Genomic DNA, 15,147 nt, shown 5'->3' on the forward strand with positions numbered 1-15,147 from the left:
TATATATATATATATATATATACACACACTAGTATACAAAATATAAAATACAAAAAAACTAAACAATTACAAAAGCCAGTGAATGAATCAAACTTGTCAGACCAATTGATGAATAAATCATTTAGACTGTTTTTTTGCAAATCAGATAAACCAATTTAATAAAAGATTTAAGAATTAGACATTGCTACTCATCACATAAACTCAGAAGGAGAGCCAAAGCAGATGTTTGTGAAAAACAACTTTAATTTCTGACTTAAAATATAGTGAATTAATCTTTGTTGGTGCATTTTATGTTCATGTGAACTATTCCTTACAATTTCCTTACAAATAAAATATTCACCATCCTTGCATGCCATTTTCATAATGAACTCATCCAAAACAAACTGTGGACGGACTGTGTTCCTGAATGACTTTATTGCTGTTAAATACACTATCATATCAGTAAACCAACATGTTGCCTAAATGGTCAGCATGGCTCTCCTAGAGGCTTAAAAAACAAAACAGTCATTCAGAGCAAGTGAGCGACATGGTGCGTCCAAACTGGAATGCTCCTATTATAATCAACAAAGCTGCATGTTTACACAGTTTCACGTGACCATTTGAGTTCATTGTCTGCACGCAATTCTGGATTCTCTCGAACATTCCCGTTATAATCAGTAAAGTTTACACTGCAAAATAACTCAACTCTGGGCCTGGCGGGTCAAAGTGCTGCAGAGCTCAGTTTCTAATCCTAATCAAACATATCTGAAGCTAATACAATTTTCCAGGATTACTTGAAAATTGCAGACATGTGAAAAATCTGAAAATAAAATAATAATAATAATAATTGGAATTAAATAATTTGTAACTAATACCTAATAAATATTCCATTGACAGATCTCACTGTTCTCTTTATCCTCATACATACCTTGTCCAATTTATCCACAAGTGCAGCCAATCTCCGCAGCGCTTCCAGGTCACGACCCCTCTGATTGGACACACGCACCAGCCGGTGAAGCGCATCATCCACACTGTCATACAGGTTAGAGGTCACTGCCAGAGCAGCCCTGAATGCAAAAAGTAATGCAATACTACAGTCAGATGAGCAGAATTACATTTGCAACATTTTAGATTTTAAGTAATCTACTGTTAAATGTCCACTAAAGATTACATTTGTGAAGCTAAGTGAAATGTGAAACTAACGTGAAACTAGTGTTATTATGTATTCTCTTTGAACTCTATTCATACTTGCAGTCTGGTGATTTCTGTGCCAACCCTGATGTCCCATTGGCCAGACCTGCCAGCCAAGCCCCGCCCCCCTGCTGCAGCTCTGTCAGCCGTTGGTCAGTGAGGATGCCTGTCATTAACTGTCTGTGTTTGTCGACGCTGAGGGCAACATTCTACAGGTGAATAGAACAAGACAGTCTGATAACTCAAATATTTGCTTAAATATCACACAAACAAATGTGTACTTAAATAGAGTGTAAGTAGACAGCAAATCATATTTGACATCAAACACTGCTTCACCTTAATGCAGTCAGGTAGTGGTTCTGTGTCCATAGACTGCAGTGCGTCTCCCAGCAGGGTGAGGGCGCTCTCACAGCGCTCAGTCAGCTGCTCCAAACTCTGTGAAGAGCATGTTAATCTGCTGCAGATGTTGGGTCAGGCTTGTGGTAATTCTTAAAATGTTTATATTTAAGTTTATTGGCGTTTTTATGGGTGTAGCTTTACTGTATTTTTAAACGTAAAAGATGTCTTGTTGTGGGACATATTCTAAGTATGTTTAACCAAACTGCTAAGTTTACACAGACACACAATGATGTCCATTCAAAGATTTTGTCAATGAACAGGTTAAGTAGAAAAAAGCTGTTTTTAGAAAAGACACGTGCTGTATTTTAGCCTTTAATGCTTTCAGGTGCACACACTTCAAGGTTAATCACAAACTCTGGATCAACCCTGAGTTGACAGAGCACGTTTATATTGAGCTTTGTGAGCCCGCTGATCCTGATCGAAACTAGGTTTCCCTTTGTGCTACAGGCCACAGGACATTTCAGCATTGTGTCGTGTTTACAAGAAACCACGCTCATACAGTGAGCACTAATCACTGGAATTGTCAGATAAGTGGTGTAAGATCGTATAAATACATTCAAAGTTTTGTTTAAAACTGTTAGTAGCAAATAATCTAGATATCCACAAGCTGGAGAGTCATAATAAGTTGTACTGCAGACCATGCCAAAAGTCTGGCTATGCAGGACAACTTGCCAAGTAATTTCTTACCAGTCTGAAAGCGAGCCAGTCATCATGCGAGTGGTTAAAGTCTCCACCCATTTCTTTGGGCAACTGCTGCTTGTCCACAAACTGCTGAAGGATGTCTGCACCTCGTACTGTATGCACCTGAGAGTGAGTAAAATCTCTAATGAGTTTTATCATCTACTCAAATGCTTGAGTGCCAGACTGAACGATAACTTTTCCCGCTGGAACTGAACGAACTCCCTGGGGAACTGGAGGAACTGACAGAAAGCAAACATGCTGCCAAATCTTGTGTTGCAACTCTATGAAATCTTTGCTTTCTATGCGTCTGTGAGATAGTCTCTGTGAAAATTGTTGTAAAATCTTCTGTTTGAGGTGTTTGCATTACACCTTTCATGTTTTATATATAGCCTTCCATGAAACATTTTTGGCTACTAGATCTAATTGTTAGATATAAATGCACTGATAATACAGATGCAATCTAGAAATAGGGCAGTTAAGCATAGTTCACAACAGCAACTAAAGGAGGCTGGGCTATTATAAATGTCAGATCATGGATGGCATGTCTTGTCTAAATTCATTTCCTCATTTTCAGCTTTGTAGAGATTTCAGGTACCAGTAGCTGCTCCTCTGTCTGTCTTGGGGGTTGAGCTAAAAAATGATTGAAAAGCCCATTTCCTACTCCGTGCTAGCCCAAATTGATTGTTAAATATTAGCTCAGTGAATAAACATGCACCTCTATTCCATCCAGACACGGTTGGGTCGATTCATCTTGTTCCTCAGTTAGGATAAGGACCAAGTCAAGCCCTGTTTCTGCCTGTCCCTGTTAGACACAAGCAGACACATACACCCAGACAAAGCTGATTTAGAATCAATGCAAAACACCCACTGGACCACAAACACCATCCGTGCATTGACCCACCTTGAAGAGCTTCAGTGCAGAGAGACAGAGTTCAGACGGGGCAGACTTTCTGCTGTCCACTATGACAGTAAGACCCTTCTCTCTGGTCATAGGTCTGTTATTTCAAAATAAGCACAGCACAGAATGCACATTAGCTAAACACAGTAAAAGGTCATGAGACAGTGCCCTCCAGTCTAAAATTCAGCGAAACACCAGGGGTTTACCCAGAATATGAAAATACTCAGCCAGCTCTAACTTTTGCTCGCTCAGTATGAATGTTTTCTCCCAAAGAAACCAATGCATGTAAGGTGTAGTGACAGTCATGATCGTCTCTGTTTCATGGGTTGAATAACAGACCTGGTAATGTTGTAATAGCAGGACAACACTTTGATCATTTCATCTGTGTTCCATCCATCCTCGGGGAGGTGACTTTCTGTGATAACCAATGCTCGTCCCAGTCGGTCCATAGTACCTACATGAGAAATTACTTAATGTCAATGGAAGAATAAATAGTTTGCAACCATTAAAAGTAAGAACATCTACCTGTTAATATTAGCTTTCCTGACTGTAGAAGATTGAAATCTAGGTTTCTAAGATGAGGAGGGGGACATTTGGACTCTAAGTGAGCAGCAGATTCAGATAATCCCATCTCATTTTGGGAATGGTCAGGAAAGGATGTGCCAGTCTGGCTTTCTGTAATACATGTTAAATTTGAACAAATTGAGTATGGAGTAGGGCTGCACGATAAATTGAAATGGAATCGAGATCGCGATTCGACAGAAGCTGCAATTGTCATGCGTATCTTTCAGTGAATCACGGTTCTGTGATCAGCAGTAAATCTCCATCCGAAGGCCAGCGGGCCCTGCTGATTACAGAACCGGCATTACTAACAAATTGCGCATGACAATTGCATTCGATTAATCGTGCAGCCCTAGTATGGAGTGAGCTATGACTTCAGCACTCAATGAGAGGCCACTTATGAGAATTAATTGAGACAATCACAACATACCTCCATCTTTGGCTTTTGACTTTGCATCTGTTTCTGTTTCAGTGGCTGCTACACAGCCTTTGCAATCCTTAGATAATTTGGGAGCCTCCTCTGATTGGCTAGAATGGCCGATTGGTTGGGTAGCTTTGGGCGGGTTCTTTGAGTGAATTTGGTCACCCTTGCTTTTATGTTGGACACGGCCATTGGATTTGGTCTTCCCTTTGCCTCCTTTGGCTTTCCTTTTCCTCCTGTAGGAAGGCAAATTTATCTTTTTTAGTGATAACACAATTTGTATGTGTTTATAGTGGGTATGATATCGATTGTATGGGCAGTACAGAGCACAGCAAGATGGTGCAGACAATTAAAACAATTTGAACAATTACCATCAAATATGCACTGGAAATTCACATTTACTTAACCATACCTGGGTGCTCTAAATCCACCTGTTTTTACTTCTTTTCCTCTGGGACAAATAAGGTTATCTGACTTTCCAGAACACTTTCCTTCCGTGGCGCTTACAGTACCTGAAGGTGGCAAAATTTTATCTTTTTTCTCTTTACTAGTATTGTCTGAATGTTTGGTTCTGCTTTGTGCACAGCCTGATGAATCAGATGCATTGTTCAGGGAAGAATCTTGGAGAGACATTGTCCGTGTCCTAGATTTTCCAGCCAATTTCTTGTTTATGTCTTCTGTTTCTCCATAAACAGCCAAAGGGACAGCTCCATTATCTGCAGAAGTGGAGGGATTTGCTAATGTTGCAACCTCATGTCTACTGTCTAAAGTGCTGGTCAATGTTTTATCATCACAGCCACAGTGCGATCTTTGATTGGGGTCCTGTTGTCCGTCTTCCAGACTCTCTGCTTTGTTCTTAGCCACATCATTATCATCTGTGGAACATCGCCTGCTGGAACATTTCTTTCTCTGACACTCTTCCCAGGGCAGTGTACCCCCATTCCCATCTCTCTCTTTTCCTACCCCTGGCCTCCTCTCTTTGGCCAGACTGTCCATGCAATGAGATCTGCATTCGAGACCTACTGGGTCTCTAGCACCTTCGTCAGAGTCCTGGAATGAAGGGGAATATGACCTTCTTTGGTGACCCAAATCAATGACACGAGGCAAGGGCCGTGAGGTAGCCAAGTCACTGCAGGAAACTACACCATTCTTGCCGTTGTTGTTGCTATTCCTTCGTACCAGACTTCCAGCCCTAGCACCAGTTTCGGTCTTCCCATACCCTCTCCCCTTCCCCTTTCGTAGTCGTATTGCTTTACCCCTCCTACACAGGGGCAATGTTTTGGTCTTACATATTCCATGCATTTCCAGATAGCACTGTTTAGGATCAGCACCACCATCTGGGCCTCCTCTGGGCTCTAGCAGCTCAACATAATCTCCAGCACCATCAGCTACAAGATGATCATCACTGCTTCTACGCAGGCATTCTAAGGCAGCCTCATTCCCATCTGGAGGCAAGTCATCCTCTTCATCCCAGGACCAGGAATGATGCTCCACTGAAGAGCTGCCCCAACCAAGGCCCAAACCGCCTGATGACAAGTCAGTTTGGTCAGGATTGTCTTGGAGAGGATCAGATGGATTGTGGAGGAGTTTGGGATAGACCACCTCTTCCCATGGAATACGGACCACTCCATCACATGTACTCACCAGACAGGTGTCCAAACATCCTCCACCTACATGGCAAGAAAGTTTGAGAAGAACTAAGTAAGAGGAAGAGGGTCCACTCTGTGTATCGTTCTTAAAAAGGCAAACAAAAACTTAAGACATTCCTTTAAACATCATGACACACTAAAACTTCCTTGCTCCCATTTCTCCACCATCTACCCTAACGATTGGTCTCCTTATTCCTCCATTTTTGTCTTACCTTCTCTCTTGCAGCCACGCTCCTTGTTGATGCAATGTAGCCACTCTGAAGTAAACACCAGCGGATGCTGTGACTCTGGCACTAAGACCTCCTGTACATTCCTCCCACCAGATGCAAGGCACTTAAGAGCAAGGCGAGGACAACGCGTCGAGAAGGGGACCACCTGTAGGTAGAAGTCAGTACTACGCAGGAGTCTCCAGTCCAAAGTAGAGAGCTGTACTACTACCTTCTCTCCCAAACACAGTGGCCAACCAGAGTGCAAGAAGAGACAGCCCAGATACTGAGACTGAGAAAGAGAGAAAAATAATTGTTACAAAGATAATCTGTCTAATGTCATAGCTAGGGCTGGGCGATAAATCGATAACGATAATCATCGCGATATAATTTTCCTCGATAAAACGATATGAAGAGTTCGATATAATGTATGTGCCAATTAATATTATTAATATTATCCGGCAACACAAACCTGTTTCTTGATTTGAAACAATATTACATGCAGAAACTAAGAAATTATTATTTTTTTCTATTAAGATATTTATTTTAAGGAAAATTAATGGTCTGGTTTCTACAACTTTCAGTTTGGAGCAAAAATCTGGCTTTAAACTTGAAAGAAATAAAGATTGACATTTATCGTGATAATTATCAATATCGACTGATATGAAAAAAATTGTGATCATTTTTTTGGCCATATCACCCAGCCCTAGTCACAGCAGACTAACACAGTTGCAGTAAAACCACAAGCCCAAATTTATTCTAGTTTGTTGCACAATGTTAAAACACTCAAACAGTGGAATACACCGAATGCTAGGGCAGGCCATTATACTGGTAGTCATGATAAACTGGTAGGAATTTGACAACCAGTAGAGATATTGGATTATCTACTTTATCATGGTTACGCTCACATGACACTGCAGTGTTGCTTTGTCATGAAAGTTTATCCTTTTCATGCAGTTTTAAGCTTTGCACTTTAAACTTAACTCAAGTGGTTTTAAACCATTCAAGCAAAATAAGACACAAGAAAGTTCTCAATTTGGTACAAGCATGCTGTTCTGAGAGACAATCTTCTATGCACACACATCTAAAGCACATGCACAGAAGGCTGCCTGTCACATAGCATCAGTACTGAATTGAGTCCTGTGCCTTAACAGTCAAATACACAAAGATATGTCAAAATGCCTGTAGTATTCATGTAGTCACAGTTGGGTATGTCTTAGGTGAATGTAAATATTTGGGATTGGAAAGAAATGGTAGCGTGTCAATACATTATACCGGATCCATGCATTAGGTCTTAAAGTGACAGCAGCCTAATATACCTGTTACTGTATGGAGTTAATATTATCAAACAACAAAAGAAAAAGAGAAAAAAATCAATCTCTGCTCTTGACTGAATACATTTGGTGGGTTTGTCATTGTATATTTGATTCATACAGTGAAGACATGCAATGTTTTATTTTATGTATGATTTCTTTTGCTATATACACCTACATAAAAAAAAACTTGAAACTGTGTTTATTTCATCTGCATCTTTGTCCTATTGTATTTATTTGTCCTATTGCTCATTTCATTACTGACTGTTTGCTTGTCTTAAATAAGCTTAAATTAATTAAATTAGTTAGACTAGTATTTTGTTTTCTGTGGTATCGAAAATTAAGAATTGGGAAACTCGTGTTATCTAAAATTGTGGTAATGTAACAACCTTATTCCAAACAAAATGACGCAACACAACCACAGCCAATCAGTACACATTGGAAGTTTAATAATGAAGTAGAATTTATACTTAAGAAATGTCATTATAGGCATGTCCACCTAGTGTATCTAGACCTTAACTCCTGAGAAGCTGCAAATAACTGCATTTCAAGATCCTCTTGGCTAGTGCAACGTTGCTCATTACCTTAACTTTGTGTGCATCATTAAATATTGAAATGTGTTACAAACTACACATGTATCATTAATCATATAGTCTCATCTCCTCCATTTGAAAGTGTTTACTTACCTCACAACCCGCAAATCTTAACGTAGTTTCAAATGCTTTCTCTTCAGCATATAGGCTTAATTATCCCATGACATGAATCCCCTCTCATCCGTGCCCACTCACAGGACCGTGATCAAATTATGTTCAGGAATCCATGCCACTCCCCTCCTACATCATCCTCCCTTTTTTTCTAAAACCCCACCCTCTGTTTTATGGTATGCAATTTACTGTCATTTTAAAAGATATAAAAGTGTCTTCAGCACATCTGAAGAATGATTGTGAAGTCATATTCCTTCTTCCTCCAGTGATCAGCCCCTAGTTTTCTCGTTTTTATATTCCCGTTCTACCCGCTTTCTCAATGTGCCCCAGTGTTCGGTCTGTTTATCCCTCCCCCATTTCTCAAGCGAACACTCCTCCAGCCTTTCTCAGGCCCTCATCTCTCTCTTTCTCACACACACATATGGTAAGAATTACAGCCATGACTCAGACCGAGGCTCTGGTCCCTGGCAGCTTCTCGTAGCGTTTCATAGTGAACATTTTCCGTGTTTGTGAATGACATACATGTGTGTAAGGGAAAAGTGCTAAGTGATTTTATTACAGCAAGTGGCATTAAGAGTGGCATTGGTTAGTAGATTTTTAGGATTTCAAATATGATTTACAAATGGTTTCTAAGAAGTTCTAGGTGGTTGCTGGGTGTTTGCTAAAGTATTGTGGGAAATTGTCTGATATGGCTTAGGTCCCTCCTTCAGTTTATATTACACTCTAAAAAATGCTGGGTTAAACACAACCCAGTGCTGGGTAAAATAGGGACAAACCCAGCAATTGGGTTGTTTTGACCCAGCAGTTGGGTTACTTCCCAGAAGGTTGGGTTAAACATCTAACCCAACCGCTGGGTCAAAACAGCCCAATTGCTTGGTTTGTCCCTATTTTACCCAGCACTTGGTTGTATTTAACCCAGCATTTTTTAGAGTGTAGATTTTCAAAAAATTACATTTTTTAATTTTTCATAATATTCATAACCCACCAGGTACAAATCCTTAATTCAATGACTTAAAGTAATTGCTCACCTCTCCTCAACAAACTGAAGTTTAATTGTTAAGGACCGGGCTTTGAACAACCCTCTAAGATTAAGGTTACTTTTATTGTAACCTTAACCCTATTTAACCCTAAGTATGGTTAACCGTAATAGTTGTGCTTGCCTTAGCAGCCACCACTAATAAGTGAAGACTTACACATGCATGCTGCTGTAATCTGTGCAGAAGGTGTTTGGCTGGAATGAAGAAATCCAGCAGATATCTCAAGCTGTCGTGCTGATAGGTGGACTCGAGTACGGAGAACACCTACATGATACAAAAACACATGGTAAAGAAACATGGTCAAGACAGACTTTGAATGTTGGCTTGCTGAAAACATGAAGTCAAAAGGTTATTTAGTCCATGCAGTTTTTATAACTAAGCAATGATAACTGTGATTCAGAACTGAATGTTAAGGCTTGGGCAGTTTGAAATCTTTGAGAGATTTTAAGTGTGGTTGCAGTGGGAAAAAATGGTTTCTAGGGAAAAAATATATATTTTTTTTTTGGACATTTGAAAACTTACATAAAACACTGAGAAAGGAGAGATTGATGGTCTCACCTGAGAGAGGAGAGGAGGAGCGGTGTTTTCAAAAGGAGGGTAGAGGGAAGATAGCGCCCCCTGCACGCAGTCCTCTACCGCCTCTGAACCCTGAAACACAGATTATATCAACACAAGCTGATGAGACCATTTTGGGAAAAAATGGTTTCTAGGGAAAAAATATTTTTATTTTTTTTGGACATTTGAAAACTTACATAAAACACTGAGAAAGGAGAGATTGATGGTCTCACCTGAGAGAGGAGAGGAGGAGCGGTGTTTTCAAAAGGAGGGTAGAGGGAAGATAGCGCCCCCTGCACGCACACTGAATTTAGTGCGACAGTTTACACATGATATGAAATTTGTCTGCTTGTGTTTTATGAATGAGGCCCATTGACACGCCATCCTGAGAAACATGGCCTGGCCAATAAACACACACACACACATGAACTCTAATGTTTACTTTACTGCTGTTCTGTCGTCATAGCAACCCGAACATTTTCCTCTCTTTTATTTCTTCACTCTTTCTCCATCTCCTCCTTCCCACGGCTTGAACACTCCGTCTCTCAGGAACTGCTTCTAAATATCATCTGACTACAATTACGCCGAAGCGTCTTCACAAAACACATAGTATGCTCTCTGAAGTCTCCCACTCAGTGAGCGATGAGTGGAATAAACAAAAGATGAGGGAAAAGAGAGAGCGAAAGTCAGCCAGGAAGGCCGGCGTGTTTGGGGAGGAGGGGAGGGTGAGGAAAGAAAAACAACCCGAGAAGGAAAATGGCAGGAAAGAAAGTAAAACGAAAAAGAATGCAAGAAAAACAGAATTAAAGACAAAACGAGGAAGAAAAAAAAAACGATGTTTTTAAGACCAAAAGGTGAATAAGTCACATGAGGATAATCGAATGCACACACTGAAATCAGGCTGGAGAAATAGCTAAACATATTGCCCAGTGTAAGAAAAAAACCCCACTAGTATTATATTTCAGTTAGCTAGTTATATCTCGGTTAGAATCTTTCCACTTTTCCATTTACAGTATTGCATTTGCATCTGCTCTGTATCTTAGAACTTAAGAAAATACACCACACACTGATTAGTCAAGACAGAATACTTACTATCAAACTCCATTCAACACTGAAACACATGCATCATTTCTATTCTTTATTTTTATGTTTATTATTTAAATGTTGGCAAGAGACACATATTTTAGGTCTAGAGAAGATTTCAGCGAGTACCAATTTTGTCTCAGATGTTTCTGCTAAACTGCCTAAAAAGTTAACAAAGAAAAACTACTGAGCTACAGTGAACATTTGCTCTCAGTGCTGTTATTGTTAACTAAATTAAATCTATTAACACATCGTTTAGCTAACAAAAAATAAGTGGATAAGTGAAAATAAGATGAAGTACTAAAATGACTAAAACATAAAAATAAGTAGAACTTAAGAAAATACACCACACACTGATTAGTCAAGACAGAATACTTACTATCAAACTCCATTCAACACTGAAACACATGCATCATTTCTATTCTTTATTTTTATGCTTTGTTTATTATTTAAATTTTGGCAAGAGACACATATTTCAGGTCTAGAGAAGATTTCAGCAAGTACCAATTTTGTCTCAGATGTTTCTGCTAAACTGCCTAAAAAGTTAACAAAGAAAAACTACTGAGCTACAGTGAACATTTGCTCTCAGTGCTGTTATTGTTAACTAAATTAAATCTATTAACACATCGTTTAGCTAACAAAAAATAAGTGGATAAGTGAAAATTCAAATTATTGCACCCTTGATGAATAAAAGTATTCTTCTTTAAAAAACAAAAAAAAACTCATTAACCCCAAACTTTCGAACAGTATATTGTATCTATTAAAACGGATGTGTTACTATTCAGGTAGCTAGATATATACTGTATATATACAGTAATAAATAAATAAATAAAAATTGAGAAATGCTCACATTCCGGTACTGGTGTTGAGTGTTTCAAGGCTTACTGGCCTTCACATTGACTGTGCGCAACAGATCTGTCCAATAAAAATGTCTCACTGTAGGGTGAGATGTTGTGTGCACGTGTGTATCTACAGTGGCCTCAATAATTATTTGGACCCTTAAGCTTGTCTTGGACACACGTAACAAATATCTGAATGTCACTGCACAATAAATATCAAAGCAAGGGTCAACTGAAAACAAACAATGCCAGAGCTTTTCTCCATACTAACTTTACTACTACTTAACTACTTTATATACTAGCTTTTCTTCAACATTTTGTGTCAATGTCTGTGAATCAGCTGGTGTTCTGCTGATGTTTAGTGCATGTCCTCAGGTTCACACAGGTGTAGTTACAGATCCACTAACCATCACAAAGTGCACTGTATCTATTGTGTTACCATTTCTAATGCAACAAACTCTTTCAGTCTTTAAAAACGAACAGCACTTGGTTTGATGGTTTGTAATCTAATGCAGTGATATTCAGACATGTTTGAGCGTAACATAAGTGCCCAAATATATAAGCCAATGTATGTTTATGCTCCTATTTTATTCTGCATTCCACTTCTACACTAGATTATGTACTAATATTATTGTTTATTTATTTTATAGCCATTGTGCACTATGTATATTATTAGCTTTTAAGACAAATTGCTTGTTGTGACGTTCTTCATTTGCGGATCTTAATTTGTTCATTACGGATAAAACATCTGCTGCATTAATAAATGTGTGTGTGTGTGTGTGTGTGTGCGTGCGTGCGTGCGTGTGTATGTGTGTGTGAGAGAGAGAGAGTGTGTGTGTGTGTGTGTGTGTGTATTGATGTGTTTTTCCATGCACTCTCACCTCTCCCAACTGAAAATAATTTATCTCCCTCTATTTCAGGTCTTATGTGGAAAATGCAACTTCACCCAAACCACCATCACGTCTTTTCATTTCTCTTAAAGTAAAACAGTCTCTCTCTCTCTGTGTCTCTCTCTGTCTCTGTCTCTGTATATCCAGCCAGACGGCTCCACCCTGTCCCACACACACCAAACACTGGCAGCAGCTGAAGTCACATCAGCATCCGGCCCTCATCTGTCTCAGTTATTATTTGTATACATGCCGACAGATGGACAGTAACACGCGTCTGATGCAGGACGTCCAGAAGACTGCAGTAACATCATTACTGTCACTCTATTAACACTGTTATATCTTGTGTTATCTGTCTGTTATGAGCTCACAGTCATGGAAACCAATTACAGTTATTAAAAGATTCCATTCTATTTGTTTCACTTTACTCTTTGTATATGCAATTTATGTTTTTTATGCAATTCTGTACTATTCTCTTCTAATCGTTTTATTTTATTATATGCAACTCTTATAGTCTACTAATTCTATTCAACTATGCAATTCTATTATAAGGCTTTTTCAACTACACTATTCTGTTTGTTGAACTTTACTCCTAATTAGATTTTTTTTCAACTATTGTTAGTCAATTATTCTACTCAATTAGTTTAACTCTATTATATTTAACAATTGTATCTTCACTATTTTTTTTCTATTTATTTTATTTCACTCCTAAAAATGATTACATTCTATGTGTTTCAGTTTACTTCTATTCTTTTAGTTGACTCTATCCAATTTTATATTATTCAACTATTATATTCTGCTAGTTCCTCTTTACTTGTATACAATACAACTATGCAATTCCAAGTTTCACTTCAAACTTCTTCAACAACTTTATTCAATTTGCTGAAATGTACTCCTATTTGTTTCAACTATTCTATGTTATTCAATTATTCTGCTCTATTGGTTTAACTTTCCTTAATTACATTTAACTATTTTTTACTGCTCTGTTCTATTTCTGCTACACCCCAAAAAGGATTTTTATTATTACTGTTTCATTCAACCATGCAATTCAGTTTCACTTCGAATTCTACATTCCTATTGCATATTTATCTCATGTCAGACTTAATCTATTTTATTCAGGGAATTCCCACCTCCAGCTCTTTCCTACTCACCGCTGCCGTGTTCCCATTTACCATGGTAACCATATGTCCACCAATATAATCACTGCATTTAATATGACCACTGTAGACTGTACACCAATACTGGTTCTTTTTTTCAATCAGTTGCTTTCAGAATCTTTTTTGTCATGTCATTTATTTAATTTGATAACATGGCCAATGCAAACACCGATTTCCAATAATAAACATACGTAGCAATGCCAGTTTATGACCGTCAACATTTCTGCAAGGATCACATATTCATACTGTCGTTTCAAACAAAGAGAGACCGATTCCTTTCTGTCTGAAAGAATACGCTACAGACATCGATTCAAGCATATTCAGCAGAAGAAAAAAAAAGTTAGTATTTTACAGGTTAATTTTGCAACTTTGTATCAGCTATCGCAGCTCTTCTGTTACCGTCTCTTTAAGACGAAACTTTTTTTTATCCTTATTTTACTCTCGTTTCTTACAAAGCGTGTTCTAAATGAATTGATGTAAAATGTAAACAGTCTGTGAAGACAGACAGACAGGGCTGGACTCACCATGACTTCACACTGCCTCCGGAGTAACTACATCGCTCTTAAACGTGTTTCTGAACATCCACACAGACAAACGAAGGAAAGCGTCGCTCCAGTCTGGAGTTTTCTGAAATGCAGGAGTTAGTTTGATGGTGGAGGGAGAGAGAGGCATGCAGTCCCTCCCATCTGCTGAACAAGAGCTGCAGTGAGTCTCAGTCACTCTTTCCAGTGTTACTCCTGCCATCAGCTGCATGCAGAAACACTGAAACCTGCAGGACTTACTAGTTGATCAATAAGAATTTAGTTAGTAGTTTAGTTTAGATCAATAAGAATAATATTTATTAGCCGCAACATACAATTTAGTTTACTGTCAGGATTAATCTCCAAGAACTAATAATATTGAGATAGTGACAGTGTGACGCCGCTTTAGTAAATGTACTAATTTCAATTGCTTCTTTGAATCTTATTTCTCAGGCAGAGTTCACACTATTCAAAATACCGTTAGTTCATGAAAACATGTTAAATGTCTCCATCTGGTGGTCAGCAGTTGAAATACATTACAGAAGAAACGTATGCCTAAACATTCGGTTTTATTCACATATTAAATGTATTTATTTATGGTGACCATGCGTCCTCTTTTTCCGGACAGGCCGGGATTGCTAAATTGCCTAGTTTGTAACTAGTAGGTAACTAGTTTGACCAGTAGCTTGCAGTAGCCTACATACTTTACCAATCGAGGCGTACAAGGTGGGATCTAGAGAGAACATCAAAGCAATGCAAAATACACCAGCATGTATGAGGTTAATAGGAAAACAAAGCCAGAAAGCAGACATTTTAGATTTACGCTGATAAAAGCAAGTAGTGCTTAGAGAGCACATCAAATATGGTAAACGAAAACTCAATCGTATTTGCCTGGCGGAAAAAGAAAAAGATTAATGATTAAAAATGATTGCTGATGATTAAACGCGCATGCGTGACGCGAGAACAAAGATCGTTGGTTCTCGCGTGTCCAGTAAGCACATTTTGAGGTCCCGCTCATTTTTTTGTTAAACTGTGTATGTGTTGATATAATGTTTATTTCTTAATT

At 38.6% G+C, this 15,147-nt stretch overlaps 1 protein-coding gene across 1 annotated transcript in view; it reads right to left on the reverse strand.

Annotated features, from left to right (window-relative positions):
• Nucleotides 1–14,302, reverse strand: part of arhgef40 (Rho guanine nucleotide exchange factor (GEF) 40) — a 34,425-nt gene extending 20,123 nt beyond the window's left edge. The window contains exons 1-14 of the mRNA XM_016535694.1: nt 14,085–14,302; nt 9,598–9,687; nt 9,196–9,303; nt 5,992–6,277; nt 4,543–5,800; nt 4,140–4,366; nt 3,674–3,823; nt 3,488–3,602; nt 3,152–3,245; nt 2,966–3,052; nt 2,257–2,373; nt 1,507–1,605; nt 1,228–1,379; nt 908–1,046 (exon numbers count right to left, since the gene is read on the reverse strand). Of these exons, the coding sequence (XP_016391180.1) occupies nt 908–1,046; nt 1,228–1,379; nt 1,507–1,605; nt 2,257–2,373; nt 2,966–3,052; nt 3,152–3,245; nt 3,488–3,602; nt 3,674–3,823; nt 4,140–4,366; nt 4,543–5,800; nt 5,992–6,277; nt 9,196–9,303; nt 9,598–9,687; nt 14,085–14,087 (2,925 nt within the window). The 5' untranslated portion in view covers nt 14,088–14,302. The remainder of the gene's footprint in view (nt 1–907; nt 1,047–1,227; nt 1,380–1,506; nt 1,606–2,256; nt 2,374–2,965; nt 3,053–3,151; nt 3,246–3,487; nt 3,603–3,673; nt 3,824–4,139; nt 4,367–4,542; nt 5,801–5,991; nt 6,278–9,195; nt 9,304–9,597; nt 9,688–14,084) is intronic.
• Between the last annotated feature and the right edge of the window lie 845 nt (nt 14,303–15,147).

The sequence above is a fragment of the Sinocyclocheilus rhinocerous genome, unplaced genomic scaffold (genome assembly GCF_001515625.1).
Source record: "Sinocyclocheilus rhinocerous isolate Xijiao unplaced genomic scaffold, SAMN03320098_v1.1 scaffold1898, whole genome shotgun sequence".
NCBI classification, from domain to species: Eukaryota; Metazoa; Chordata; class Actinopteri; order Cypriniformes; family Cyprinidae; genus Sinocyclocheilus; species Sinocyclocheilus rhinocerous.